Source organism: Acomys minous (assembly GCF_964271855.1).
Source record: "Acomys minous genome assembly, chromosome: 12".
NCBI lineage: Eukaryota > Metazoa > Chordata > Mammalia > Rodentia > Muridae > Acomys > Acomys minous.
The window spans coordinates 36963515-36989812 of NC_140493.1; the positions used below are offsets into that span (position 1 = coordinate 36963515).

At 43.3% G+C, this 26298-nt stretch overlaps 1 protein-coding gene across 3 annotated transcripts in view; it reads left to right on the top strand.

Annotated features, from left to right (window-relative positions):
* Positions 1–26298, top strand: part of COL14A1 (collagen type XIV alpha 1 chain) — a 197165-nt gene that overhangs the window by 152714 nt on the left and 18153 nt on the right. For all 3 annotated transcript variants that reach the window (XM_084747900.1, XM_084747901.1, XM_084747902.1), the window contains exons 40-44: positions 259–312; positions 13772–13825; positions 14326–14397; positions 23040–23075; positions 24008–24074. In XM_084747900.1, coding sequence (XP_084604026.1) covers positions 259–312; positions 13772–13825; positions 14326–14397; positions 23040–23075; positions 24008–24074 — 283 coding nt within the window. The remainder of the gene's footprint in view (positions 1–258; positions 313–13771; positions 13826–14325; positions 14398–23039; positions 23076–24007; positions 24075–26298) is intronic.

The window sequence follows — 26298 nt, forward strand, 5'->3', positions numbered from 1 at the left end:
GCTTCTGACATCATCTGTGACCTTGGCAAGGGTTTCTATGTTAGTGACATCTGCCTGTGTTGATTCACCTTTATGAAAGCCAGACTGGTTGAGGGTGGGAACATCTAGTTCTTAGTAGTAACTTCTGGGTCTCAGTTCCGTGTCACAGGGGGGTTCTCTTTATGCCAGTGGCTTTGTTTTGGAGGCTGTAGTCTTTCCCAGGGGAGCAGGGGAGCTGTTTGTGTGAAGCTGACTCTCTTCTGTTCTTTCTCTCCTTAGGGTGTCCCTGGAGGTGTGGGTTCACCAGGACGTGATGGCTCACCAGGCCAGAGGGTAAGAATTTGCCAAATGTTGGTTCTTGCCAAGGTTAACTTCCTGCCCAGTTTTTAATAGATGGGCACCAAGTTAGGGCTTGTGTTTTTTCTTCTGTCAGTCTAATTTCTATTATGTATCTGTTTCCCTTCCGCATGTCTCCTGTCTATTTTTTTTTTTCATCAAACTCACCCCAGTTGGCAGCACTCCATTCTGAATGCTCCCAAGCCTGATTCTTATTTCCACTGAATTGCGTCTAGTGGCTTAGTAGGTTTTTCTAGTTCTTTCAGACCCTTGAAGTACAGCCCTAAAAGAAAGTAACAACCACATTGACGGATATTTAAGTAGTGTGGCTTATAAAGGAATCTCCATTGGTTAAGTATATCTCAGTTATCTGTTCTTTCTACTGGTTCAAACAGACAGCAGCAAAAATAAAGCACAAAAAGGAAACGAGGTGCAGGCTGGGCCACTTGCTTGGGCTACACAGTGAAACAGGACTTTTGTTTTGTTGACAAGTTTTCACCAAGCCCAGTTTGGAGAGTTGTAATGTATCTGAGACATTCAAATGTAAAAACTTTACCACATGTTGTAATGGGGTGAGAGTCTTGTGGGAGCAAAAGGATGGATAATAGAGCCAAGCTTAGAGGGTCTGGGGAGGATTCCCCAAGGAGGTGCCGTCTAGGCTGCTTCTTGATTGAATGATAGAGGTGGCCAGGTAGATGAGGAGAGGAAAACTATTGAAGACAGGAAGAACTGTTTATGCAAATGATGGAAATTGAAACAATGGGCCATCTTTAATACAGTATGTGGCTAGAGACCATAAATCACTGTGTGTAAATATGTGCTTGTGCCTACATGCCTATGTAATGCACAGTTATGCAAGTTTATCATACAGTGCAGTCAGATTTACTTAGAGAAATCAATGTTTGATCTAAAAATCTGAACTTTAACATGAAAGAAATAAAAAATCAGTATATTTTCAAGGGAAAGAGAAGCTATTTTCCTTTAAAAATATTTTTATTTATTCTTTGATAATTTCATATCTGTATACAATGCATTTGAGTCATATCATTTTCCAACTTCCCTTTTAATTTCCCTCAGAGCCTCACCACCAAGTCTCCTTCCCAACTTCCTAACCTCTCATTTTAATCTAGTGAGTTCGGTTAGTGTGGCCTGTGTACACGTAGAACCACTCACTGAATGACGGACAGCTTCCCAGAAACCGGATCCCTAAAGAAAAACACCTCTTTCCCAGAATTCATTACCTACCAATAGCTCCTCAGGAAGGGGAAAGGCTTTGTAAGTCCCTCCACTGAGCATGCTGGGATTTTGACTGATTTGGTAAGGTGTAGGTCATGTGCATGCACCTGTAGCTGCTGTGATTTCACATCTGCCACAGCCCTAGGATGTCCACAATATGCTATTTTACAGCAGTCTCCCCCAACCTCTGGCTATTCCACCCTTTCTGTTTCTTCTTCTGTGATTTTTCCTGAGCCTTGGGGGAAAGGAATGTGATATAGATGTTCAGTTTACATCTGACCACCCCAGTCATTTATTCTCTGCATTTTGACTGGTTGTGAATCTGTATTAATTGGAAAAGAAGAAGAAGAAGAAGAAGAAGAAGAAGAAGAAGAAGAAGAAGAAGAAGAAGAAGAAGAAGAAAAAAAAAAAAAAAAAAGAAAACAAAAGAGCAACTTCTCTGATGGGCATTAAAAGCTGAACTAATCTATAGGCAGAGAGATAAATAGCTAGAAAACACTTTGATACTGAGTTCATTTATCAAATAATAGTAGCAGGTTCTCCCCTACGGTCTGTGATCTACGCAGCCAATGGGCTCTTGGCCCAGAACAATAGCAGATGTGAGTTCCATACTGTTGAGTGGGCTTAAATACAAACAGAAAATGGTTGGTTATCCTGAAAACATTCATATAACCATTGAGTCACTGGGTATATCTTGACAGAGAGGTCTCTATGGTAGCTTGTAGAGTTCACAGCTGGATAGTACCATTGCTAGCTTTTCTTCCCTAAAGTCAACACAGCATCTTCTGGCACTATGAAGGCTAGACCATAGGGAGGATGCTTCTATGTAAGTACCAACTTGATTTCCTATGTCTTATGACCTAAGCAGGTGTCTCTTCAGGGCTCTATCTTCCTAGACAGTCATTGATTTAGACCTATGAAGAACCTTCCCTTTCTCTAACACCTGGATAACAGGGAATGGCAAGCACTTACATCGTGTCTAGTCAAGATCAACACAGTATTCAAATAGCCTTCCCCTTTGGATGACACAGCTTAGGAGGCCAACACTGAAGTAGTAAAGTTAATGTCTACGTTGTCAGGCCTGACCGCAGCTCCCTAACACTAGGCTGCTCAAGACTAAGGAAGTGGGGAACTAGACCTGGTGACACAAGTCTATAATCCCAGGAGGCTGAGACAAGATTGCACATTGAAGAGCTGCTTGGGCTGAAGAGTGAGTTCAAGGCCAGCCTGGGCAACTTAGGGAAGTCTTCTCTCCAAGTGGATAGGAAAAATAGCTTCTCAGTGGTAGAGTGCTTGGCTGGTATACATGGAGTCCTGGTTTCAATCCCTAATGCTGCAAAAAGGAAAAGAAAAGAAATTATAATTTTGTGTGTGTGTGTGTGCACTGGTATAGAATTTGAAATCTCCTCTTAGCCCACCTTTTTAACAGTGAATTGCATTTGTTCAAAATCTCAGTGCAATATTTGTTTACCAAATGGGCTAGGCTATAGGCCATGTTTAGACTAGTGCATCTGAAGAAGGCTGTCTCTGAGAGTTAGATTTATGTACGGCTCTTGTGCATATGGGAGGAGTATCTAGAAGTATTTATATGTTTTGGCCAAGCGCATAGGCTAACATCCTGTGTGGTAACACACCTAGATTCCTTCAGGATTTCTGAAGCCCTGAAAACAGCGTGCCTGAAGATTTGGTTGAGTGGGTCTGTTTGATTTATCTATGCACAGAGCCCAGTCTTGGCAAAGAACTCTGAACCAAACCTGCCCAGTTAGTGTTTGAATCCTTTGGCTTTAGAATTATTTCTCTTAAAATCCACATACGAAAGCAGATTTTTAAAAAATATAAATATTTTCCTATTTGCATGTGTTCTTCTTTCATCGTAAAGCTTCATAACTATCATAAAGTGACAAGGTGGCTCTTAGTTGGCTTTCGTTGTCCTTTCTCCCTCCATTGCAAGTAAAGGTTTTTAGAATGTGCCTGATGCTGATTATGGAATCCTTCTTGGATGGGATCTGACTGTCAGCAACATTCATGAGTATGACACTATGTGTCTTTGAAAGATTGGGTGGATCCTGTGATTATTACCTTAGAGGAGTTATTTGAAGACAATGCCATCTGGTATAAAAATTAAGGAGCTACCATTCCCATGAAATAGGATAGTGGTGCCGTGGAAGTGTGACGGAGCTGCTCTGCTTGAAGGAAAACAACACATGTTTTTTTTTTTAACCAGCTGAACACCTGCACCATGCCATTTACTACTGTTAGCCTGAAATGTTTCCCATTACTGTCTGCAGAGAAGATGGGGAACACAAGAATAGCTTCAGTTGCTAAAGAAAACGACCCGTAGCCCACCTACAGACAGAAAAAGCAGGATCTCATAGGATCTCATGCCTAACACTTCGTGACAGGAAAAACAAGGAGGCTTTCAGAGACAGTAGAGGAGGAAGGTAGGAGGGCTGGTTAAAGAGGAGTCACTTAGGGGACTTAGTCAGATGATCTGAAGGCTGGGGTGGCCATAAAGGTCTAAAAGAATTACTTACCAAGTTGAGAACCACCTCAGGAAACATACTCCATGGAGGGCCAGGTCCCTTTGGTTAGGCAGTGGTAGATATAGGGCTACTCAAAGAACTCTGAGAACCAACACGTGGTGATTAACCCTGGTCCTCTGTATCAGCCTTAACAATGACCACGGTACTCTGCAGACTCAGAGCAAATGGAATGATGGGATTCACAACTGAAGTAACTCAAAGGCCCCTTTTAAATATTATCCAGTTTTTCGCCTTCTCTTGTTGACAGCAAAATATTACAGCCCAAACCTCACACTATCACCTGCTGGTTCTCTTAGGAAAAAAGGTGACCTCTTTCATGAACCTAGAGCCAATGTTACCACTGAATTTACCAAGAAGGTAGGAGGCCTTGAAAAATAAGAAAAAGGAGAAAATATAACCTCTTCTAGTATTTCTAGCTTATTCTGGCTTTTCTCAAGGGTGATCTTGGACTCTTGGAGACAACTCTTATTCAACATTGGGCCTGAGGCCATAAGCAAGTCTAGCAAGACTTCCCGGAGTAAGTTTCCGCCCCAGCCTTGGAAGCCAACAGACAAGCATGTTGAAAGTGATGGTTCAAGCTTACATTTGCAACTCATTCAGTCAGGCATCCAGGTTTCACTCTAAGCCATTCCAACTAAAACATTCTGGGCCTTTCCTCCTTTTTCTATAAATCTTCCACCCTCCCCACTCCACCACTTACTTTCTTCTTTTCTTGGTATCTGAGTGTAGGCCCTTTCATGTGATCTTAAAATTCCTCTGATGTGGGATAGATCCTCAATCTCCATCCTCCACCGTACCATTCAGATTGGATAGAATAGGGAGGTAAGATAGATAGATAGATAGATAGATAGATAGATAGATAGACAGACAGACAGACAGACAGACAGACATATGGTAGACAGACAGATTATATACATATATGTGTATATATGATAGAGATAAACACATGGATAAAAGAGACAGAGATAGATAATAGAGAGATGAAATAAATGATAGAAGTATAGACATAGGTTTGTTGATAGATGACAATATAGAGACACATGATAAAGGTGTGTGTGTCTCTGTGTGTGTGTGTGTGTGTGTGTGTGTGTGTGTGTGTGTGTGTGGAGAGAGAGAGAGAGAGAGAGAGAGAGAGAGAGAGAGAGAGAGAGAAAGAGAGAGATTGATAAATTAGAGATAGGTAAGTAGATGACAGATTAGATAGACAGTGAAAGAATTAAAAGTAGCAGAGAAAAGAAAAATTAATGACAGTCTTTTTCCTACTTCTGAGTTTGATTTCCTCCAAGATCAATTTTCTGACTAGAACACAAAGAAAAGTTTTACTTATGCCTATCTTCCAACTTGGTTTTATCAAAAACCAAGAGGACAAAGATATACAGATGATGAGGAAACATATTTCAGTGGCCCATGGGGGAGCAGTTCTTCCACGTGCAGAGTGTGTTAGTTTCTGAACTCAGGACAGACTTATGTCGGGGTCCTTTTTCCTGCAGTGGTCCACTCATCCTCAGGAAGTCTATGGGCCCACACAGTGTTGCCAAGACCCACTCTTATCAGTGTTAGTAAAAGATATAATATTGCACTGTGTGGAGTATTGTGGAGATCCATTCATTTAAAGCATTTCCAATTATATGGTATTAAGATATATTGTTGCCAACTGTTTTCAATGTCTTCCTAATGAGTCAGGGATTTTTGTGATAAGTAAATTAATATTTCTTGGAAGATGGTGAGAAACACAACAAGCCAAGCAAGTGTAAGTCTTTTTTTTTTTTAATACATAGATTCCACCTTGAAAGAACACTTACAGAGCACTTCTTGATTGTGTGGTTTTGATGTACACAAAGATCATATTGTGTGGAATGTTCTGTTTCATCAAAAATCATTTGGGTTTAAAATGTACTTGAGACATTGAACTCGAGTCAGCTATTTGGATGGATTTTACTCCTGTCATGAATATTAGTCAGCCATGAGAGTGTCATCTAAAAAACACCAGGCTCATGATAATGAACCCCATGGGCATTGTCCTTCCTCAGAAAAGGCAATGGTAGCCAGGATGATTGGATTTTCTTCTTTGTGAGTCCAATTCTAGATGGATTTTTATAAAACTTCCAGAAAGCTTATGCACAGCCAGCTACAGTGAGGATAGTGTATGCAATTGGGAGTTGGCTGTTTGTTTTTAATATGGAGTATACAATATATGCAGACACCTTGTGTTCCCTTCTTTAGCCCCAGAATATCCATAAATGCTAGACAGTGCCACCCCATCCTTCTAGACAGAAACCCTGAAGGTCGGAAAGTTGAAGGAACTAAGCAACGGGCAGAACTAGGTAGCGCCAGAGCCAGAAGTTTAGCTCATCTCTCTGGCTCCCGCAGGGCATGTTTTCTTTCCACAAAATTATGGAAGGAAAGATCGCTATGGAGTTTTGTGACTGAGAAAAATCTTCCAAGACTCTTAAGCAGCAGGACTCTAACAATGAAGATGCCACACCCTGTGCTCTGGGGGGCAGGAATCCAATTTGGGTTTATTCTCTTAATAAAGTGAGAAATGCTCATTCATAAAGCAATGACTCTTCTTAGCCTTTTACTTGAATAATGGTTCATCTGTGCATATCTCAGAAGTGAGGAGATTCTTGGGTATTTAGTTTTCTGCTCTTAAGTGCTCCCAATGAAGCCCATTTGTGAACATCTACTTTGCCTTCATCTTACAATGCTGCCATTCAGGGCAGGGCCAGATGTCGAACATCTCAATCATCAGCTTGTTTTTGTTTGTTTGGTTTAATAAAGTGATCCTGCACTTTAACCTCAACTAATCAGATGCAGAAAGTCCTTTAGGCAACACTTAGGAATGCATAGATTTACACAGCTTAATATTCTATACCTATATAGGTTTTGGAATCACTGGGTACCTTATTTTATAAGGTCTATTGTATTTCCAGATCAATATTGCTAATGTGTTTTTGTTTTAGTTATCTGAAGCCATAAGTGTGAGATAATAAAAATCTACAGCTATATTGTAAGTTGCATTAAATATATTAAATAGTATATGTGTATACATTTATAAATGCACACACATGTATTATACATGCACACATAGTTTTAATGTGTGTGTGTGTGTGTGTTGCTGAAAATTCCCCCAGGAAGACCTAGCATGGTACCATGCATTAGGACTGGTCTTTGATCTCTGCCCCAGGTCTGTGTTTGCTTAGCCTGTGGCTTTTGGGTGCTTGGCTTTTTCATGAGGTAGTTACTAGTAATCTTTTGTGGCAAGGAGCAGCCTTATTTCTGGTGGCCAACTGCCACACTTAGTCATGGCAGTCCAGACCCGGACCACAGGGTTGAAATCATGCACCACAGGGGTTTCTAGCCCTTACTCCTGACAACTTACTCATGAAATCCAGTTGACTTACACATTTTACCGCAGTAACCAGAAGACCTTAACGTTTACCCATCTTGCCAGGTGTGGTGACACATGCCTTTAATCCCAGCACTCAGGAGGCAGAGGCAGGCAGATTGCAGTGAGTTCAAGGCCAACCTGGTCTACAAAGTGAGTCCAGGACAGCCAAGGCTAACACAGAGAGATCCTGTCTATAAAAACAAAGAAACAAACAAACAAATTTACCCATCTCACAGAATCCTACAGCACATGTCTGTGATCTGTCATTGCAGGCTTCCAAGAAGATGTGTATGCATCATTACTGAGTCAGTAGTTCTACAAGCTCTGTCTTGGAGATTTGTAGATACATATACCCTGGCTTCTGACCTTAGCTTCAGTTAAAAATTTAGCCATGGGAAGGTGAGGTTTGTCCTAAAGGTACTGAAGGCTTTGGCCTAGAAACTATAAACGTTTTAAGCATTGATATTCATATGCAAAAGAAAACTATAAATGTAAATTAATCAATATCCAATGAAGGTGCCATAAAACATGCTTTGCATTTTTATGCAAAAGCGAATTTAATGTTCATTAGAATGTTAGTGATGATTAAAGTAAGTTTTAAATTAGATTTTTGTCTTGCTGGTAAATCACAGCAAACCATAACTTAATGATTTGCTCATAGCCAAATACTTCTAAGACCAAGTACAAAAATCTTTTTAACTTTTCATACCAAGAATTATTTAAGTGTGGGCCATGGGCATATATTAATATTTTGAGGTAGGAATATTAAAAATGGAAAAACATTTGAAGCCACTTATGTTAACAAACATGTCTGTTTATAAGGGGCAGACTTCATGTACTTTTAAAAACCCATCATATAAAGTATATACATTTTCCAAAAATTTCATCTTGCCAAGTTTGTTGCTTTCCTGAGATAGAGAAGTAAGCAAGGGGCCTGAACCCTGCCCTAATAAGAGGCAGTAGAGCTTCTAGGGTAGGCTGCATCAGGGAATACAGTGATACAGGAGAGGGAAGATACTGCACTGAGAACACCTAAGGCTAGATGATTTATAAAAACAGATTGATTGGGTCTTGGATCTTGAGGCTTGAGAATCTAAGATCTAGTGGGTTGCATTTCACGAGGCCCTCTTACCTAAGGCATAATATGGTGGCAGCCATTGAACAGTGAATGTGATTGAGCAGGGAAGGGTGACTCTGTTATAACTAGGACGCTTCCATAATGGCCATGTTTATTATTCCCAGGGTCGGAGCCCTCACGGCTTAACTACCTTTCATGGGTCCTGTCTCTCAAGAAGGCTGCAAAGGGAATTAGGCTTCTCACACTTGTGTTTTGGTGGGGGGGGGGCACATTCAAACCACAGCAGGGTTCAGCCATCTTGAGTGTGTTGGCCTGTGTCCCCAGCCTGGGTCAGATGCTCATCCTGTGTGTCCCCTGGGGACTCCTTTGTGTATTAGCATAGAGGTTGCTGATAGCGTTTCGTTGTTTGACAATTCACAAAACTTTAAGCATATTCTCTCACAGAATGCCTAGCACGTTGTAACCATGCATGTATCTCTAGGTGTGTGGCAAGTTGAAAGCTTACAAATTATATTGCAGAGATGAGTTTATGGGCGATGGTTCTCATTTTAAAAAACTATGAAATCAAAGTTGTAAATAACTTATTTCATATTTATCACTCAGAAAGAAGTTTGGGGAAGATGGCTTTTACTTTGCTCCTAATATGATGATAAGGCTAACGTTCTTTCAGCGTATATGTAAATTTTAGTGGGGGGCTGGTGGAAATAGGAAACTCACAGTAGCTTTAAGAATCAATGTCCAACTGTTCATTTGTCCAAATGTTTTAGCCCATGAAAGAAAAATGTCAGAATAAGATCCACTTTTCTGCCCTTTGGCTCAGATCAGATATGAAATCCACTGTATTGGGTGCTGCTGGTGCCCTGACCAGATCTGCTTTACCAATGGCAAATGTGCTCCATCCCCACAGCCAAAAGTTCTTCATTTCCCTAGAACATTATCCTTGGAAATGTCATGTTAGCCCCTGGCCACAGCTGACTATTATGGGTATGTAAACTCTTAGCCTGAGTTGACTTTGGTGTGTAACTCACACTCCAGAGCTCCCCGTGGGCTCAGATGACCCACTTTTTCTACCTGCCTCCTCTATTCAATGCCCTTCCTCCCCTGCCCTTCACATTTCCCCCAAGATCAATTCAGGAAGAAGCTGGCAACACACGGAAGCAGGGTCTGCCTCTAAGAAATTAGCCCCAAGAGTGTCGTGAGATGGAATTTGGCTTCGGAAGTTAGATGAGTCGCATCTGATAGTATTAAGAAGGGCTGGAGATGTCGCTCGGTCATCACGGGCTTGCTCAGCGCGTACACAGCCCTGGGTGAACCCCAGCACCATGGAAGGGGTGCGAAGCACTGTGAAGCAATGGCACCAGCATCTCCCTCCATCCTGTACATTGCCAGACTCATTAGAACCCCAGTTAAGGTTCACTTGAATGTGAGCAGAGCTCATCTGGAAGCAGCACTGATCAGTGGCTCTTCTGGGCACTAGAAAGCTATTCAGAGCGTAGCACTAAATGGCATATACCTTCTCCCCTAAACGTGGAAGCAGGGATGTTGGCACCTGAACGTGTTGAACGTGTAGGCTCAGAACGCGGAGCTAGCCAGCATCCTTCTCACTAACGGCATACCCACTTAAGCTCCCGAGTAGGAACCACATTTCACTGTGTTCCCTCCCAGACGCAACACGTTCTAGCTATAAATCAGAGAGACGCAAACTTGCCCACAAAAGTGTCTTTCCAGGGTCAGCGGAGAATGGAACACAGACTATGGCTTTCTCACACTTCTCCCGCTGCGGTAGGGACCAGGGTGTAAATGCATTATTTCCTGCCAATCTTCTGTGGGAACAATGCAGTTTTATGTTGTTTTCCTCTTAGAAAATATGCCATGGCTCAGCTCTCCTTTTGAATAAGCCCATCTTTGTTGAATTAAGAATACTTTCCTTCTGGGTAGTTAGATTTGAGCCAGGGGAGGCTCTTACCACTGTTCTGACCCAGGGTTCTCTTTTCTCCTTCTTGTCTGGTGCTAGGCAACATTGAAGGCAGGAACCAAACAGAGTCCTTTTTAAAACTGCTTTCATATGTGCCCAGAGCCCACTTTTATCATATGAAAACTTCATCTAAGAAAAAAAAGAATATATTTTCAAATTTTCTTTAACATTTTACTTTTTATTGAGAATTTCGTACATTCATACGATGTGTTTTGATCAAATCCCTCCAATTCCTCTGTATCCTTCACAGTTTTTCTCTTCTAATTTTGTGTACTTCCTCTGTTTTCTGTTTTTGTTTTGTTTCTGTTGATCTCAGTTTGGGTTTTGTTGCTGTGAAGAGACACCATGACCATGGCAACTCTTACTGGGGCTGGCTTACAGTTTCACAGGTTTAGTCCATTATCATGGCCAGAAACATGGCGGCATGCAGGCAGACATGGTGTGAGAGAAGGAGCTGAGAGTTCTATATCTTCATCCACAGGCAGCAGAAGGAGATGTGTGCCACACTCGGCTTAGCTTGAGCATAGGAGACCTCTAAGCCCGCCTCCACAGTGACACACTTCCTGCAACGGGGCCACACCTCTTAATAGGACATTCAAATACAAGAATCTATGGGGGCCAGTTCCTATTCAAACCACCACATTATTGTTGTTGCTCTATTGCTTTGCTTTTAAACCCACTGGGTGTGCTTAGTCCTGCCTTTTGTGATGGGTGTGGGACCATCAGCTAGAGCATGGGAGCCTCTTAGGGGTCATATCCCTGAAGATGCTTCCTCTCCCTACTCAGGCAGCCATTTCAGCTCAGAGTGGAACTTCATAGCCTTTGCCCCATCCATGCTGTCACTCCAGCTCTGGGAGGTCTGATGTGCTCCTCTAGCCTCCAAGGGCACCCACCCCCTCCACAAGTAGCGCGCGCGCGCACACACACACACACACACACACACACACACACACACACACAAATAAGAATTAAACAAATTTAATACTTTTAAAACTTTTTATGTGAATATTTTCTGTCTTTTCTTACCTCCAAGTTTTCTCAGTTATACAATGAGGCTGTTGGTCTGGAAGACTCTGCTTATCTCTCACATAATCTGGTTTCTGTATGTTATTTTCCCAGGAAATGCTGCATCTAAAAATCCACTTAAGATAATTCACTCATGACAAGACCTCACTGGGATTTTTGTTTTTTGCTTTTTGTTTTTTTACTTTACTGTGCATCCAAGACTGGTCTCAAATTCTTACACAATCCTCCTGCCTCAGCCTCCTGTGTCCTCAGAGAGGCATGAGACATCACATGCTACTAAAAATAAGTTTATTTATTATGCTTACATCAAAATGAGTTTTTGTAGTTTAATTAACAGATCCAAGGGAGGAGAGGGAAAACAAGGGAGCGAGCAAAAGAGAGTGTGTGTCTGTGTCAGTGCTTATCCTTAGAGCTTTCTCACACTTATTTCCCCCTAAGACAAAGCCTCACCATGTAGCCTAGTCTATCCTCAAACTCATAATGTCCTGGCCTGTGTTCTCTGAACACTGAGATTATAGATGCATGCCATCACACCCAGTTCTAACACCAATAATTTTTTACTAAAATAAGAAAGCAGAAATATTATATAAAATAACAACAGCAATACCATATGCATCAGCCTCAGATAATAGCCACAATGACCCTAACATGTAAGTGGCTTAGTGCGGTGCAGCACAGTAAAATAAAGTCAAATGACAGCTATTTCTTGTCCACAATGCTGAGCTACCAGCAAGGCTGGGTGAAGGAGCAGGAGTCTCTGCCTCAGAAAATCGTTTTGCAGCCTGTCTGTCTGGGAGCACTCTTCAGGACTTGGCCTCTAAAGTAACTGCAGGAGAGGACTAGAAAGTGGAGGATCACCCTCAGGAAATGTTTATGAGCCAAGGCTGGGACTGGCCCCCTTTCCTGGCCATGACTCAGGCACGAAGCTCCAACCGGGTTGCGAGGAGGCTGCAAAGTGAAGCCAAGCAATATTCCGGGCAGACAAGGGAAAGCGGGAATATGGGTGAGCTTCAACCGCCCTGGCTGCCTCCTGTGCTCAGACTCATTGGCCTTGTGAAGGCGAGCGCATGATGAATGGGCCTGGCTGACCCGTGGTTCTCCTGTACACGCACCCTGTGCCTTCTGGACTCCCTCCCCACACACGTTCATTCCACCACAGCATTATTTGGTACTTCACAGTGGGAGAGGTGGTGCGGATGTAGCGCTCTTGTGCTGATAAGACAGATTTTGTGAGCTAGGCGAGGGGAAAGACAGCCTACTACAGTACAACAGCCTACTGGGCATTGACAGCAAGGGAGAGCAGAGATGCAGCCAGGATGCTAGTCAAGGCGGATTGGGATGGGACCGAGGGTTCCAATAGAAAAATCCTCATGGTGAAACCTTTATTTGTCCCTGTAGCAGGAGGTGGTATTTTTGAAAACTTTTATGAACTTATAAAGTTTAAACTGAAGATAGCCCCTCCTGTTACCTGCATCAGAAGAGCCAGCATTCATAATGATGAGAGCAAGCCACCCCAGCTTCTAAGGATTGTTTAGACCCATTAAAATAGTATATATACACCTATCCAATGTTTCAGAGAGAGGTTTTCCTGATGGGCATCATTTATTTTTTTTGGTGGGGGGACTGTCTTAGTGGGTTTTTCCCACCCTTCTGAGATGGAATGGGAAGCAAGTATGTAGCCAGTGATGAGGCCACCACAGCAGACACTCAACAGAACCTTCCCAGATCAAAGCCGTCATCACAGCAGGCCACCCTGCCCACCTTCTCCTCCAGTCTGCTGCTCTGAGAAGCCGAGGAGACAAGATAATTACACTCCCCTTATATATAGACTCCCCGTAGGGACCCCAGGACCTGTGGGTCCTGAAAGACACTAATCCGTTTGTTTGCTCTGGGCATTGATGAAAAAAAGAATAGAACTTATGTATTCGTTTTGTTTAATAAATTTTCTGAAAATACGTTGCTATTTAAGTTTGTAAGTGACATTTCTGACACCTATAGTCTTTGTACTTGGGCCAGTGACTGGAGCCAACAGACACAGAGTGCTTGCCAAGAACCAAGTCCCACAAGGCTTTAACAGCAGCGCATCCTTGGTAGTCCAGAGCAGGTGACAGGGTGTGTGTGCCTTAGATGATGAAAGGAATCTGATGGCCCTCTCCTTAATGCCATATAGCAGCCACTTTGGTGACATGTCATTTTTTCCCCCTCAGGGATTTCCTGGAAAGGATGGTTCCTCTGGGCCTCCAGGACCACCTGGACCAATTGTAAGTATTTCTAGAAACTTCCAGGATGCATTTTTCTTTACAATATTTATATTCTTGGTAGAAAATTTCTTCTGCTGCCTTCTCAGTGGCTTTTTTTCCCTCTATTTTGTAACAACAGGTTTTTTGTTGTTGTTGTTGGTACAGACCCATAATGTCCTTTAAAAATGACAAATCCAGATGGCTTGATGACTCACTGACCCAGTTTTCTGTAAAATCGTCTGCATTCATTTAATTGTTATTACCTATAAGTAAGACTTGGAATTGAAAGAACTATACCTGACCAATCCTTCCCATTAAGGCAATTAAAAGCCGCCTTAACCCAGTGAGATCACACCAGCACAGTCATTGGGATGACCGTGGTAATGACGATGACTCCTGAACTGTTGGTGATGGGGACGGAAGCTATTGGGGCATGCCCCATTATCCCTGCTTGAAAACTGTCTGCAACCCATCATATCTATCAATCTTCACCTTTGTCTCATTTCTTGCTTCTATTTTAGGGCATTCCTGGAGCCCCTGGTGTCCCAGGGATCATGGGTAGCACGGGACCACAAGGAGCCCTGGGGCCACCTGTAAGTACTGAGTGGTGGCTGGTCAGCATATGTGTCCTGCCACCGCTTACTTATATGTTTGGATTTATCTACATTTCCGTAGATCAGAAATGTTTATTTAGATGCTGGGCATGGTGGCATACACCTTTAATCATAGCACTTGGGATGCATAGACAGGCAGATCTCTGTAAGTCTGTGTCAGCCTTGTCTATATAGCAAGGTCCAGGATAGCCAGGACTACATTGTGTGACTCTGTCTCAAAGAATTATATAATTTTATTTTTATATAGTTTAGTTATTAGCCATAATTAAGACTTGGAATTGATAAAACTGAACTGGACCAATCCTATGGAGAATAAAAACTACTTGACTACCAAGAGGGTAAAATATAAAACTGTAGGAATTGAAAGTTTTATTGAAAAATGAGAATATATTTTTATACCTTCCATTCAATCACAGATTACATTAAAAGTACAAGCACACACTGGGTGTGGTGAAGCATGCCTTTAATCCCATCACTTGGGAGACAGGGGCAGGTGGATAGCTGTGAGTTCGAAGCCAGCCTGGTCTACAAAGTGAGTCCAGGACAGCCAAGGCTACACAGAGAAACCCTGTCTCGAAAACAAAACAAACAAAAAGCACAAGCACACAGAAGCAGACAGTGTAAATGAAAGTGCACCGAGTAGAAGTAGGGCCCATTTCCCTCTTACATTCCTAATCTTTTCACTGCAGTTAAATGCAACCAGTGGGAGAGGGCAAGGAGCCAAGATGCTCACTGTCACGTTAAATAGCAACATGTTGACAGCATCTTTCGTGAACTGAGTTAGCAGTAAACAAAAGCAACTGTTCCATTGAAAAGCCTGTCCTACTGCAAACCTGGGGAGGGTATGTGATATGATGTGATATGATGTGTGTGTATGTGTGTGTGTGTGTGTGTGTGTGTGTGTGTGTGTGATGCATGCATCTGTGTGTGAATGAATAAGTGTGTGTGTCTCTCTGTGTGTGAGAGAGAGATAGTTGGGGGGGGGGGGGAAGAGAGAGGGAGGGAAGGAGGTAGGGAGAGGTAGGGAGATGCCAGGGCTCAGAGGCGGGTACAAATTAGAATTCTATTTGCTACTTAACAAGTTACCACCATCTCAGTGGCTTAGAACAGTACAATGCCATCCTCCTGCACTTCAGTAAGATGGAAGCTGGCTGCTGACCTCACTGGTTAAGAGCAAGGTGCTGGAATTTCCTTTCTGGGGACTCTTGGGAAGAATCTAGTTTCTTGACTTTTCCAGCTTCTCTTGGCCACCTGCCTTGGCTTTTGGCCCCTTCCATCTTCAAGTCCACTAAAGTGTCATCTTTTGGTTCCATTTTCCATGGCCATGTCTCTTCCACAGGTGGGAAAGGTTTTTGCTTTTAAGGACTGTCCTGTACAATCTCTCTAGAAAATTCCCAAGTGCTTTACTAAAAATCTCTTTACAACATCCTGTAAGCTCCTTAAAGTGTCAGACTTACAAGTTCTGGGATCAGGCTTGGGTGTGTGTGTGGGGGGGGGGGAAGCACAACAGAAACACTGGGTCAGATCAGAAGGGACACCTCTCTTTGTTCACAGCTGCTCTTGTCACTGTCTATCCTTGGAACACATTTCAGTACAATTTTCAATCTGTAGAGTCCTCCTCTGTGCTGCTGTGCATGCGACACATCCTAGACACACCCGAGGCATGCCCAGAGGAGTGACGATGGGGCTTAGCAAACACATCCTGGTTTTCCCATCCTCATAAACATTGTCATTAGTAGCCACTTTATGAAGCTGGGTACCTACCCTAACTGCTTTCCCACTTGTTTTCAAATCACACTAGTACTGAGTCACAGAGGAAAATTGGATGACTTTGTCATCAGATATCTTCTTTAATTGAAAAGGCATTGCCGCATTTGATCCTGTATGTGGAAACCTGTCCACACATCTACCCCCACACCCCCACAACCCCACACCCTCACATAGGATCTCTTGCAAGTAAGCACATACAGACTGCTTCTCTCTGTTGTCTTTCTCTCTCCCTCCCTCCCTCCCTTTTTCCCTCCTCCCCCACTCATCTTTTTTTTCCAGCCCTATCTGTTCACTTACTCATCTATTTCACATCAGAAAGTCTTAGAAACATTCTCCTATTAGGTTTCGCTAGGTTTCACTCTGCATTTCGAGAACCAGAGTTCCAGATCACCCTCAGGATCCAGGGAGCAAGGACCTCCAGTTCTAGAAGTTTCTGAGGTAGCACATGCTCAGTCCAGCACAACTGTGGCAGCGCTTAGGGCATCAGAGATGTTGTGACATCCCGAGTACAGTAAGAAAACAGGAAGATGTTACTTTACAGAGGTTAGGCAGAGTAAGCAAAGCTGTCTGGGCAGGAGGAGAAGGAGCCTTTTTTCTTACTGGCATGAGCCCTGATTGGTCCTGAGCCAAGAGGGATGGGATGAAGAGTAACAGAGGAAGGAGCATGCACCAAGGTCTTGGGACACTCTAAGCGGGGTGTAGAGAGGCAGAGTAAGGCTAGAATTTATTGATGAGAATGATACTTCATTCACTGACCTGGTCTAGTGTGTATCTGCATTAGACTATACATGGGGCATACTAAAATATAAATACATTCCCCACAAATAAATTATCTAGTGTTAACTTAATCATCTGTCTGCAAAGGAAGACATCTGGTGGCCATAAGAGAGGCCTCATGGCACAGACACTTCTATGGGTAGGGATGCCACAGTCGGCTCCTGTATTTCCTATCCTCGGCTACAGTGTTCTCTGCTCTAGAGTTCAGGATTTCCCCTGCATCCAGACTGCCAGCTCCCACACACCTACTGGCTGCCAAGGGGTATGATTATTGAAGCAGGCTCCGTGTTGTGCTGTTAAGGCCTTGATTGATTTCCCATAGATATCTGTCTAGGAAAATCAGGGCAAGGGACCAAGAAAGACAGGCTGTGCCACAGAAAACAGCAGTGTCTTTCCGATAGTAGGTGCCAGCAGTGCTTACTCGCCTGCACTCTACCTTCCATGCCAGCTCCTTGGGGCGGACAAGAATGGCTGCTGCCAAGCTTTTGAATCCCTCCCTAGGTATTAGCTCAAATATAGTGCCTTCCAGCCACGGACTGCATGCACGATGAGACTTTTGAAGGAGCCTCTGATGACAGAGGCCGCATGTGTCAGTAGGTAAGCACATTATTTAAAGAACCTTGTATAAAATGTCCAAATAGCTTGCATCTAGATGAGGCTCCTGCTGCACTGTCCTATCTATAGGGGCCACATAACTGAACCAAATCATCTGGCCTCTGCCTTATGCAAATTCTCAGCAGCTGGCGCATCTCCTGACTCCTGATGTCTGTCTCGTGACTGAAAGAAGCTTCTGGAAGTTAGGGAATTTCTCGTTGTGCATTGTGCTTGTGTAGCTCTTTATCATTAGAGACATAGAGTACTTTCTATATATTTGTGAGAAGAAAAAGAAGAAGAAGAAGAAGAAGAAGAAGAAGAAGAAGAAGGAGAGGGGAAGAGAAAAGGAGAAGTGGAAACGGGTTAGGGAAAGAGGAAAAGAGAGGAGAGGGTGTCTGTTCAGAGAGCCTGGGCTACTCTTACTGTGTCGGGGTCAGGATGCTGAAGGTCTTGAAGCCCACTGAGGCATCTTCAACATGTGGGACTTGGACGGTGAGGTCATTCTCCCCCTTTTGGACCCAAACTTATGTGACTCTATGAATGTAGCTATTGTATTTCTTTACATTTCAAGTGTTCCTGAAATGAAAGGGAAAATATGCCACTTTTTCCTGCCTCCATCTGCAGGACCTACGTGTTTTCCCTCAAAGTATACTTTGGTGGAGTTATGGGACTTCATGTGCTCAGGAAATTTTTTTGTTTGTTTGTTTTACTTTGCAAAAAAAAAAAAACCAAAGGAAATACATCGGTGAAGTTGGAGTCACAGGTAATTACTCACTGTATGTACTATTGCACTAAGGAGATCTTTCACTGGGTCTGCGTCAAATGTCGTGAGACAGAGTTTGGGGAATTGCAGAACTAATTAAACACATTTATCTCTTTGTACCAGAAAGTGCCAGTAGCTAATGCTGCCTATTTACCTCACCAACCAAATTTTGTCTCTGATTTTTTCTTTAAATATGGGATATTTTCAAACATGCTAATATGACCAATGACATCAAAAGAAACATGGGAAGACACCCTGGTGTTGAAATTAAAGTGTTCAAGACTTAAGAGCTTTTAAAAATTATGGTTGTTGTTGCTGCTGCTGCTGTTTCGGTTTTGTTTGTATTTTAACACAAGATCTCACTGTGTAGCTCAGGTTGGGCTTGAAATCAGGGCAATACTCCTGCCTCAGTACTATAGCTGTGAGTCACCATGCCTACTCAAAATTGATTACTTTAAATGGTTCAAGTTAGGATTTCATTCTGAATTATGAGAATTAGGTGTGTGTGGGTGTGCTGTGCCTGCACGTATTTATGCATTAGGAAAATGTTTTCTTTAGTGGAACTGAGGACTCTGGCTCATGGCTGTTATGAACAGTGTGCTCTTCTTGGCAAGCAACAGAGAGGGCCTGGCCTGGAAGCCCACCAATTCACCTTTAAGTTCCACCTCTTCCATGTCCCTTATTGTGTAATCTTGGGCAAATGATTTATGCTCTTCACGAGTGGTTTCCTAATCTGCAAACTAGGAATGTCTTGCGCAGTTGTTACAAGGACCGCATGAATTACCCTCACAGGAGAATTATAGGGATAAAATAACTACCTTACAAGGTGATTGGAAGGGCTAACCGAGTGAATACATAAGAAATACCTAGAACAGCAGCTGGCAAAGGCAACCTAAATATTCATTATTAAAACATAATTTCTGAATATATTACGATGTCAGTTATTTATTTTTGACTGGTGGCCTTTGGTTTTGTGTCTAATACCCCCAAGGCTGTTTCTTCATCATACAATGGTGTCATAAATAGCTCTTGTCTCCAATAGGGCCTGTCAGTGGACACTGCCTTCTCTGGGGTTTTGTCGTCTTTAAATCAGAGCTGGCAGGCTGCAAGGGAAGAGGGCATGGCTTGGGTATCTATTTACAAAATTAACTTAGGCTTGAACTCACAGAGAGAGGGGAAGGAGACAGGGATGGAGGAAGAGAGAGAAAGGAAGGGGGAGTTGCGTACATCTTATTTCTGCAAGCAAGCTTTTCTTGTGGAAGTTGGGTGTTTTAAAATAGAATCAACACTTTTTCTCACCCTCTAGCAATGCACTGCCCTGTGTTTGAAATGTTTTTCTTCTCTTTCTTTTCAATCCAGGGAGTTGAAGCAAAGTACAGAATAGCTAGCAATGCAGATTTGAAATGAAACTTGACCATCCATCCATCCATCCATGCACCCATCCATCCATCCATCCATCCATCCATCCATCCATGCACCCATCAATCCATTCAGTTAACACATATGTTTGAGTTCCTGTCCTGTCACAAGCAGGAGCCAGGGATACAGCAATCCCTTAGCTGGACACAGACCCAGCATTATGAAGCTGACATGCCAAGTGGGAGCTGCTTTCTTCCTTGAAGTTGGAGTCCTCTTACAAGCTCTTTGTCCACATATTTCCAGACCATCTCAAATGTCATGGGATTATAGCTGTGAGCCTTCTACTCTAGAGAGCCCTTCACTGCATGGCCCTGCTTGACAAAGAAACTCAGAGACTGAACAGAGATTAAGGACCCAAAATCTTACATTGCCCACCAAATATTTGTTCTTCTTAAACACTTTTATTTATTAGTTCTTTGAAAATTTTGTATGTTTTGATCATATTCATGCCCCTCTCCGGCTCTTCCCACATCCCTTCTTACTTTCTTACCCACTCATCTTTGTGCCTCTTTATTTTTTAAAATAATTCCATCAATTTGTATTGCCGTGTACTATTGGATGTGGGGCCTTCCATGGAGTGCAGCAAACTTCCCAGAGGCAACTCTCTTAAAACAGACTCTTTCTCTCTCAGAAGCTCTAAGTTGCCAATCACTCCTTGGCTACAGGGTGAGACTAGACTGTGCCCAACTACCCTGTTTTCTTATTAGTTAAAAAGATATCTTAAGGTTTTATGTTTAATTATGTGTATATGTCCGTGGGTCTGTGCACATGAGTGAAGTGCCTGCAGAGGCCAGAAGAGGGCTTCAGATTCCTGGGCTGGAGTTAAAGCTGATTCAGCCTGTAGGAGCCTGATCCTATGGAAGAGCAGTGTGCACACTCAGCTGCTGAGTCATCTATCCAGCCCACATCTTTTCAAATATACCCAACATTGAGAGAATTTTTAAGTGAGCACTATATATCCCACATTAAGAATCTGTGACGATATACATGAAAGCATGCATATTTTAAAGTAAGGTTCTCTTGTGCTTAGCTGAATACGGATCTACTTTGCAATCTTGGAAAATTACCCAATGGCAAAGTAAAGGACAAATTCACAGTTCTTGTTGAAGAAATACAATTAATATTTTATCATATTTGGCAAGATAAAAGGAAATGCAAGGTCAGAGAAATAAGGGGGCAGTCCCAGATTTCAATTTAATATTGGTATAGGCAAATGTTTGAATGACAAATTTTTTTTTGAGACAGGGTTTCTTTGTGTAGCCTTGGCTGTCCTGGACTTGCTTTGTAGACCAGGCTGGCCTCAAACTCACAGTGATCCACCTGCCTCTTCCTCCTGAGTGCTAGGATTAAAGACATGAGCCACCACGCCCAGCTTGAATGACAGTTTATGCAAGGATTTTCATAGTCAGTCTCAGTGATTTGAGAAGATGAAGTACATGGTAGTTTTTAGAAGCCTCTCACCATGAAATCCATGAATTAACTCATTAAACATATATAATGATAAAGACTTGATGTTGTAGAGTTGATTCTCAAACTAAGCACTAGATTAAAACATCCCTGTTGATGACACTTAATACTTTTCTCGTGTATCAGTTGTGTGTATCCATAATAGACCAGGCCTGTGAGAAGGAGAAGGTGCAATTCTCAGAAGCAAAAGATAGGGAGCTTGGGAGCAAACTATAAACTATCTATCTATGTATCTATGTATCTATCTATCTACTTGGACTTTGTCACATGTTTGAGCATCATTAAGTAATTTAGAAAGAAAGAAATTCGGTCACCAGTCAAGTCACAGGATTGCCCCAGATGTATGCTGCTGGCTTCTGGGAAGGAAGAAACCAGTGATGACGTGCATGGTAGACTGAAAGGGAGGTCTGGATATTGCAAGGGATCCAGTATGAAGTGTTCCCCTATGGATAGGAGAAGAAATGTATGTTTTAAAAGGGATGGCTTGTGTGCATGCTCGTGTGTGTGTGTGTGTGTGTGTGTGTGTGTGTGTGTGTGGTATATAGTGTGTGCATGTGCAAGCTTATATGTGTATTGTAGTGTGTGTATTGTAGTGTGTGTGTAGTGTATAGTGTGTGCATGTACAAGCTTGTGTGTGTATTGTAGTGTGTGTGTGTGTGTGTGTATGTGTGTGTGTATGTGTCTTGAACAAGAGGAAGGGCACAGATAGAAAAGAGACAAGAGAATTGGTGGGCTCATTCCACTTAATCAGTGAGTTCACTCAACAGTGACCTCTTCACCTGCCCACTTCACCTGTGATTGTGTGTGTGTAGCTTGAAATAAACTGGGAAGGAAGCCTTTCCACCTCCAATGTCTGCAAATACTCCAAGTTGTGGCATGGTATTTCCCTGGGCCCTATAAAGTGAACCAAGAATTTTGGACTTGAGTAACTTAGCAAAGCTGAGTTTGGACTCCACATTGAGTTTGCTTTGGGTCCTGTTGAGATTGAAGTAAGAACAGAAAACAAATCTGACAATATGGCATGTCCCATCCATGGGTTCTAGTTACATTCCTAGCAGTGGTTACAGAAATGTCACATCCATATTGCCTGTGAGTTGACACAGAAATATGACTGCCTTCTGAGGACACCTGTTTCCCATTAGAAGCATAATTTTATTGCAGAAACCCTGAAAACATTGTATTTTTTTTAGTAAATATTTTACAGTAATAGTAAAGTTTCTCACTGTCAACTGTAGCAAAGTCATGGTTTTAAATAAGAATTCAGCTGAGAATGCATGCACACATGAGCCTCGATGTGGTAGAGACTCGGGAGGTGCACAGCATCACTGCAGAGGAAGCAGAATGAGGCCGGGAGGGGGAGGGGCTTATAGATGTCTTCTCTCGTTTTTAACTGCTAGATTGAGAGGAATTCTTTGCCTTTCTTATAGATATACCTTTATAAAGTATTGGAAAAAGCTGTTTAAGAAGGGGCTTGTGGAATCATTATGAAGCCGTCTATAGCATTCAGCATGCTGTGTGGTGCTTGGTGTAGGAAACTGCAAAGGATATCATTGGTGGAAGCACAAGTTACTCTGAGGCACAGCTGCACCATTCCACTTCCATAGCTGCAAGCTGCCACATCTCTGCCTCAGAGAGCCAGAGGAGTAACATGCATAAATAAGCTGTTGTGCTCAGGGACTACAGGTTGCTACCTGTCTTGTTCCTGTCGCCTAACTGCTCTCACCCAAGGCTGGAAGAAAAGCCTTTGTCGGCGACGAAAAGCCATGCTCTTATGGCTCATCGGTCAGCGTAGCATCCTAAGTAACTTGAGATTTATTCTTCACTTTTACAGGGCGTCCCTGGACCAAAGGGAGAGCGAGGTGAACGAGTAAGTCAACTGAGGGTGCACCTGCTTGTAGGTGGTTGCACAGTAGCCCTGGCCTGAACCTAAGGAAGAAGGGGTCACTGCTGACTGTGGTACTCACCGCTGCTGTCCCACATTTACATTTCATTTACAAGCACATTTCCCAGGAGACGCATCTGGGTGGATAGGAGGCCAGGAGAGAACTTTAACTGTGTATCTGCTGTCATCCGGCCCCTTGGACCTGGGCTCCATTCCTAAAGGATGACACAGGGAGAATCGGACCCACCTAATTCACAAAGGTGGAGCTGAGATGGAGACAGCATCATAGATGTAGGAGGCCATCATAATGGATGTGGGTGGCTGCAGGTGGCTCTCTTCCAGGGCTAGCCAGTGGCACAGGACTCCCGCTTTCCTGATGGCATAGTGTTGGCACGAAGCATGACAGTGGTTGGATGGAACCAAAACACACGCTCTGAAATTTGAATGTCTTCAATTGTGGCACCCACTGCCTCTCTGTAGACGTTGTGAGGCTTCCAATGTGGTTGTGTTCCTGGATGTGGGAGAAACAGCACTGCTCTCAGGTTCCACAGGCTATTTCTGTGGATGTTTAGGCTGTGTGTTTAAAGCTGATTAACTGTAACACGGGCTTTTTGGCTTCCTTAGGAGTCATTAGTATTACATGGAGCCACCACTAGAGAAGGCATATGCTTAATATGTTTTAGAATCTGGGACCAAAAAATATTTATTTGAGCTCATGAGTCTAATAAGCAAAGGCTTTCAGGAACCTTGAACCCTGGGTACAAATTGTGTCTTCTGCATTAACCATACAAGTTTGCCTTCCCTGTTGCTAGGAGCCTGGAGTCTTGTGGGGACAATGGATAGATAGGTCAGCTATGTCCCAGCTGTCTGGCTGCGCATATAGCCATGCTTGAGGAATGTACTTTCTTTCCATCCAGGGAGACCTGCAGTCTCAAGCCATGGTGAGGGCAGTGGCGCGTCAAGTATGCGAGCAGCTCATCCAGAGTAAGTGGCCACCCAGGTCGTGTCTCATTCCTGTCTAAAGGAAGCTTCCCATCCCGGGACTAGAGAAACCAAGGAAGACCCCTCTAAAGGTCTGGATTGCTGCATACACATAGTCTTCCAAGCCCCCTCTGAGCCACCTGCCAGCCTAATAGATTGCTCCAGAGCTTTATAATGATGGCACAGGAGCCAGACTCCTGGGTCCTCAGTGTGAGAACCATTGATTTGCATATGAATACTTAATCTTCCATTCTTCCTTCTCCCATCAAATGGGTAGGTATTTTTGCAACTGTTAAGCACTCGAAGACTACTGGACTGTGCCACAATCAAGATATCTGTGGTGCTTGTTTCTACTGGCTCACAGATTTTAATCTCTTTCCCTTCTTTATGCAGTTTTTTAAAAATCTGTTACTGTTGGTTAGCCCAAGGCCCTTCCTTTGATTCCTTAGGCTGTATGCCAAAATATACACATACCCATAGGGTTGATGTGACATCCGATATGACAGTTGGGCACCATTCCCAAAATCATACCAGAAGATACTTGCTACAAGCATTTATTCAATTTATTTTCATACCTGAATATTTCAACAGCATTTACTTCAACAACCGATTCCTCAACCATTTTGTACATATGCCTACTTTGTCTCAAAAATCTAACCACAAGGTCACTGGGGTGGACTCTTTGCCATGAATATGTTTAGTTCCAGATGACTTGTGGCCAAATCAAAACAAAAATTCCTCTCAGACCCATCCTAGCCAAGCGCTAATGTCCACCCCTCCCCACTCTGAGCAAACCTCCTCCTCCTCCTCCCGAGAGGTCATTTTCCAGAGTACTTTCCTTATCTGCCTCAGGGCTGTATTTACTTTAATCCAGAGACATTTGGGAGTCAGACCAGTAGAGGCAGCAACTGCCAAGAAGGTCAGTTGGCAAGATCCAAAGTCCCACCTGTTCCTTTGGGATAAACCCAGACCTTGCCCTGGGGAGGTGTGAATGGAGAGATGTTGGTTTTCACTCTGGCAAAAAATGCCAGTGCAGGAGAAGGGCAAGGCTACGTCCGGCAAGCACAGTTGTCTTCCTCTGCGTGCCCTATCTCTGTCCAGTTCTACAGTGCCCACAGCAGTGTAGGTCCCAGAGAAGATTTACCAATTAAACAAAAACAGTTATAGTTAGCGACAACATGAGATCTTTAAAATAATACACTGTACAAGGGAAATGGGACTTTAATCGCTTTTAGAGCAGGATGCACCCAAAGCTCATGTAAGCTCTGCATTATTTCATGGGTTTCTGATCTCAAAGGGACAATGCAAATGAGTAGAAGAGCAAGCCTGTGTGACATTGTACTGGGCTGGATCTTCCTTCGACTTCCTGCACACAGCAGGAAGAATGAGTCACACTCTTCACTGCTTTCTTGCGCTATAGAAAGGAAACCTTGGATAACATGTGACTATGTAAAACGGGCTCTAAAAGCTGAGGGCCCCAAAACTGGGGTTTTCTCCCTTAGAAATTCTCAGATTCTGATGAATGACTTCAGGGAGTGGAGGAGTCAGACGTGAGAGCAGAGCTGAAAGGAACTGGTGTCATCGTGAGGGCCTGCCTTTCAGCGCCACCGTCATGGGAGGATATGGCGCCATCTGCTACACCTCGCTTGTCTCCTTAAGCACAGCTCTGCTCTCCCCTGCGCTGCTCAGGCGCTTACCCCAAGTGCGCGGCTTATGGGTTTGCACATATTTCCGCACAAGCTCAGTCAGCTGGGTTTTAGTTCTTCGTTGAAGAATTATGCTAAGAGTTGCACAGGGAATGGAGAGCGGGCAGGGTGACAACAGCTGGGGAAGTGATGAATGCCAGCTCCCTGTCAAAGAAGGAAGTGGAGAACACAGATGCCTTACCTGCCCAAACAGCGGCGGACATGCCTGCTGATTGAATCAGGACAGCGTCCCAGAGCACAGCCATAGATCATTGTTTAAGAAAGGAAGGCGCTGGGTGTATTTCTGTGTACTTCCTAGAATACGAGGATGCAGCTCAGTGGGTGGAATGCTGGCCTTACACATGTGAGGTCCTAGGTTCTCGATCCCCAGCACCACACAGACCAGACTTTTGTGATGCGTGCCTGCCATCCTAGCATGTTAGGTATGATGACAGGAAAATGAGACACTCAGGGCCATCCTTAGCTACCTAGAGACTGAAGACCAGCATGAGATACACGAGACTGCCTTATCTCAGAAACAA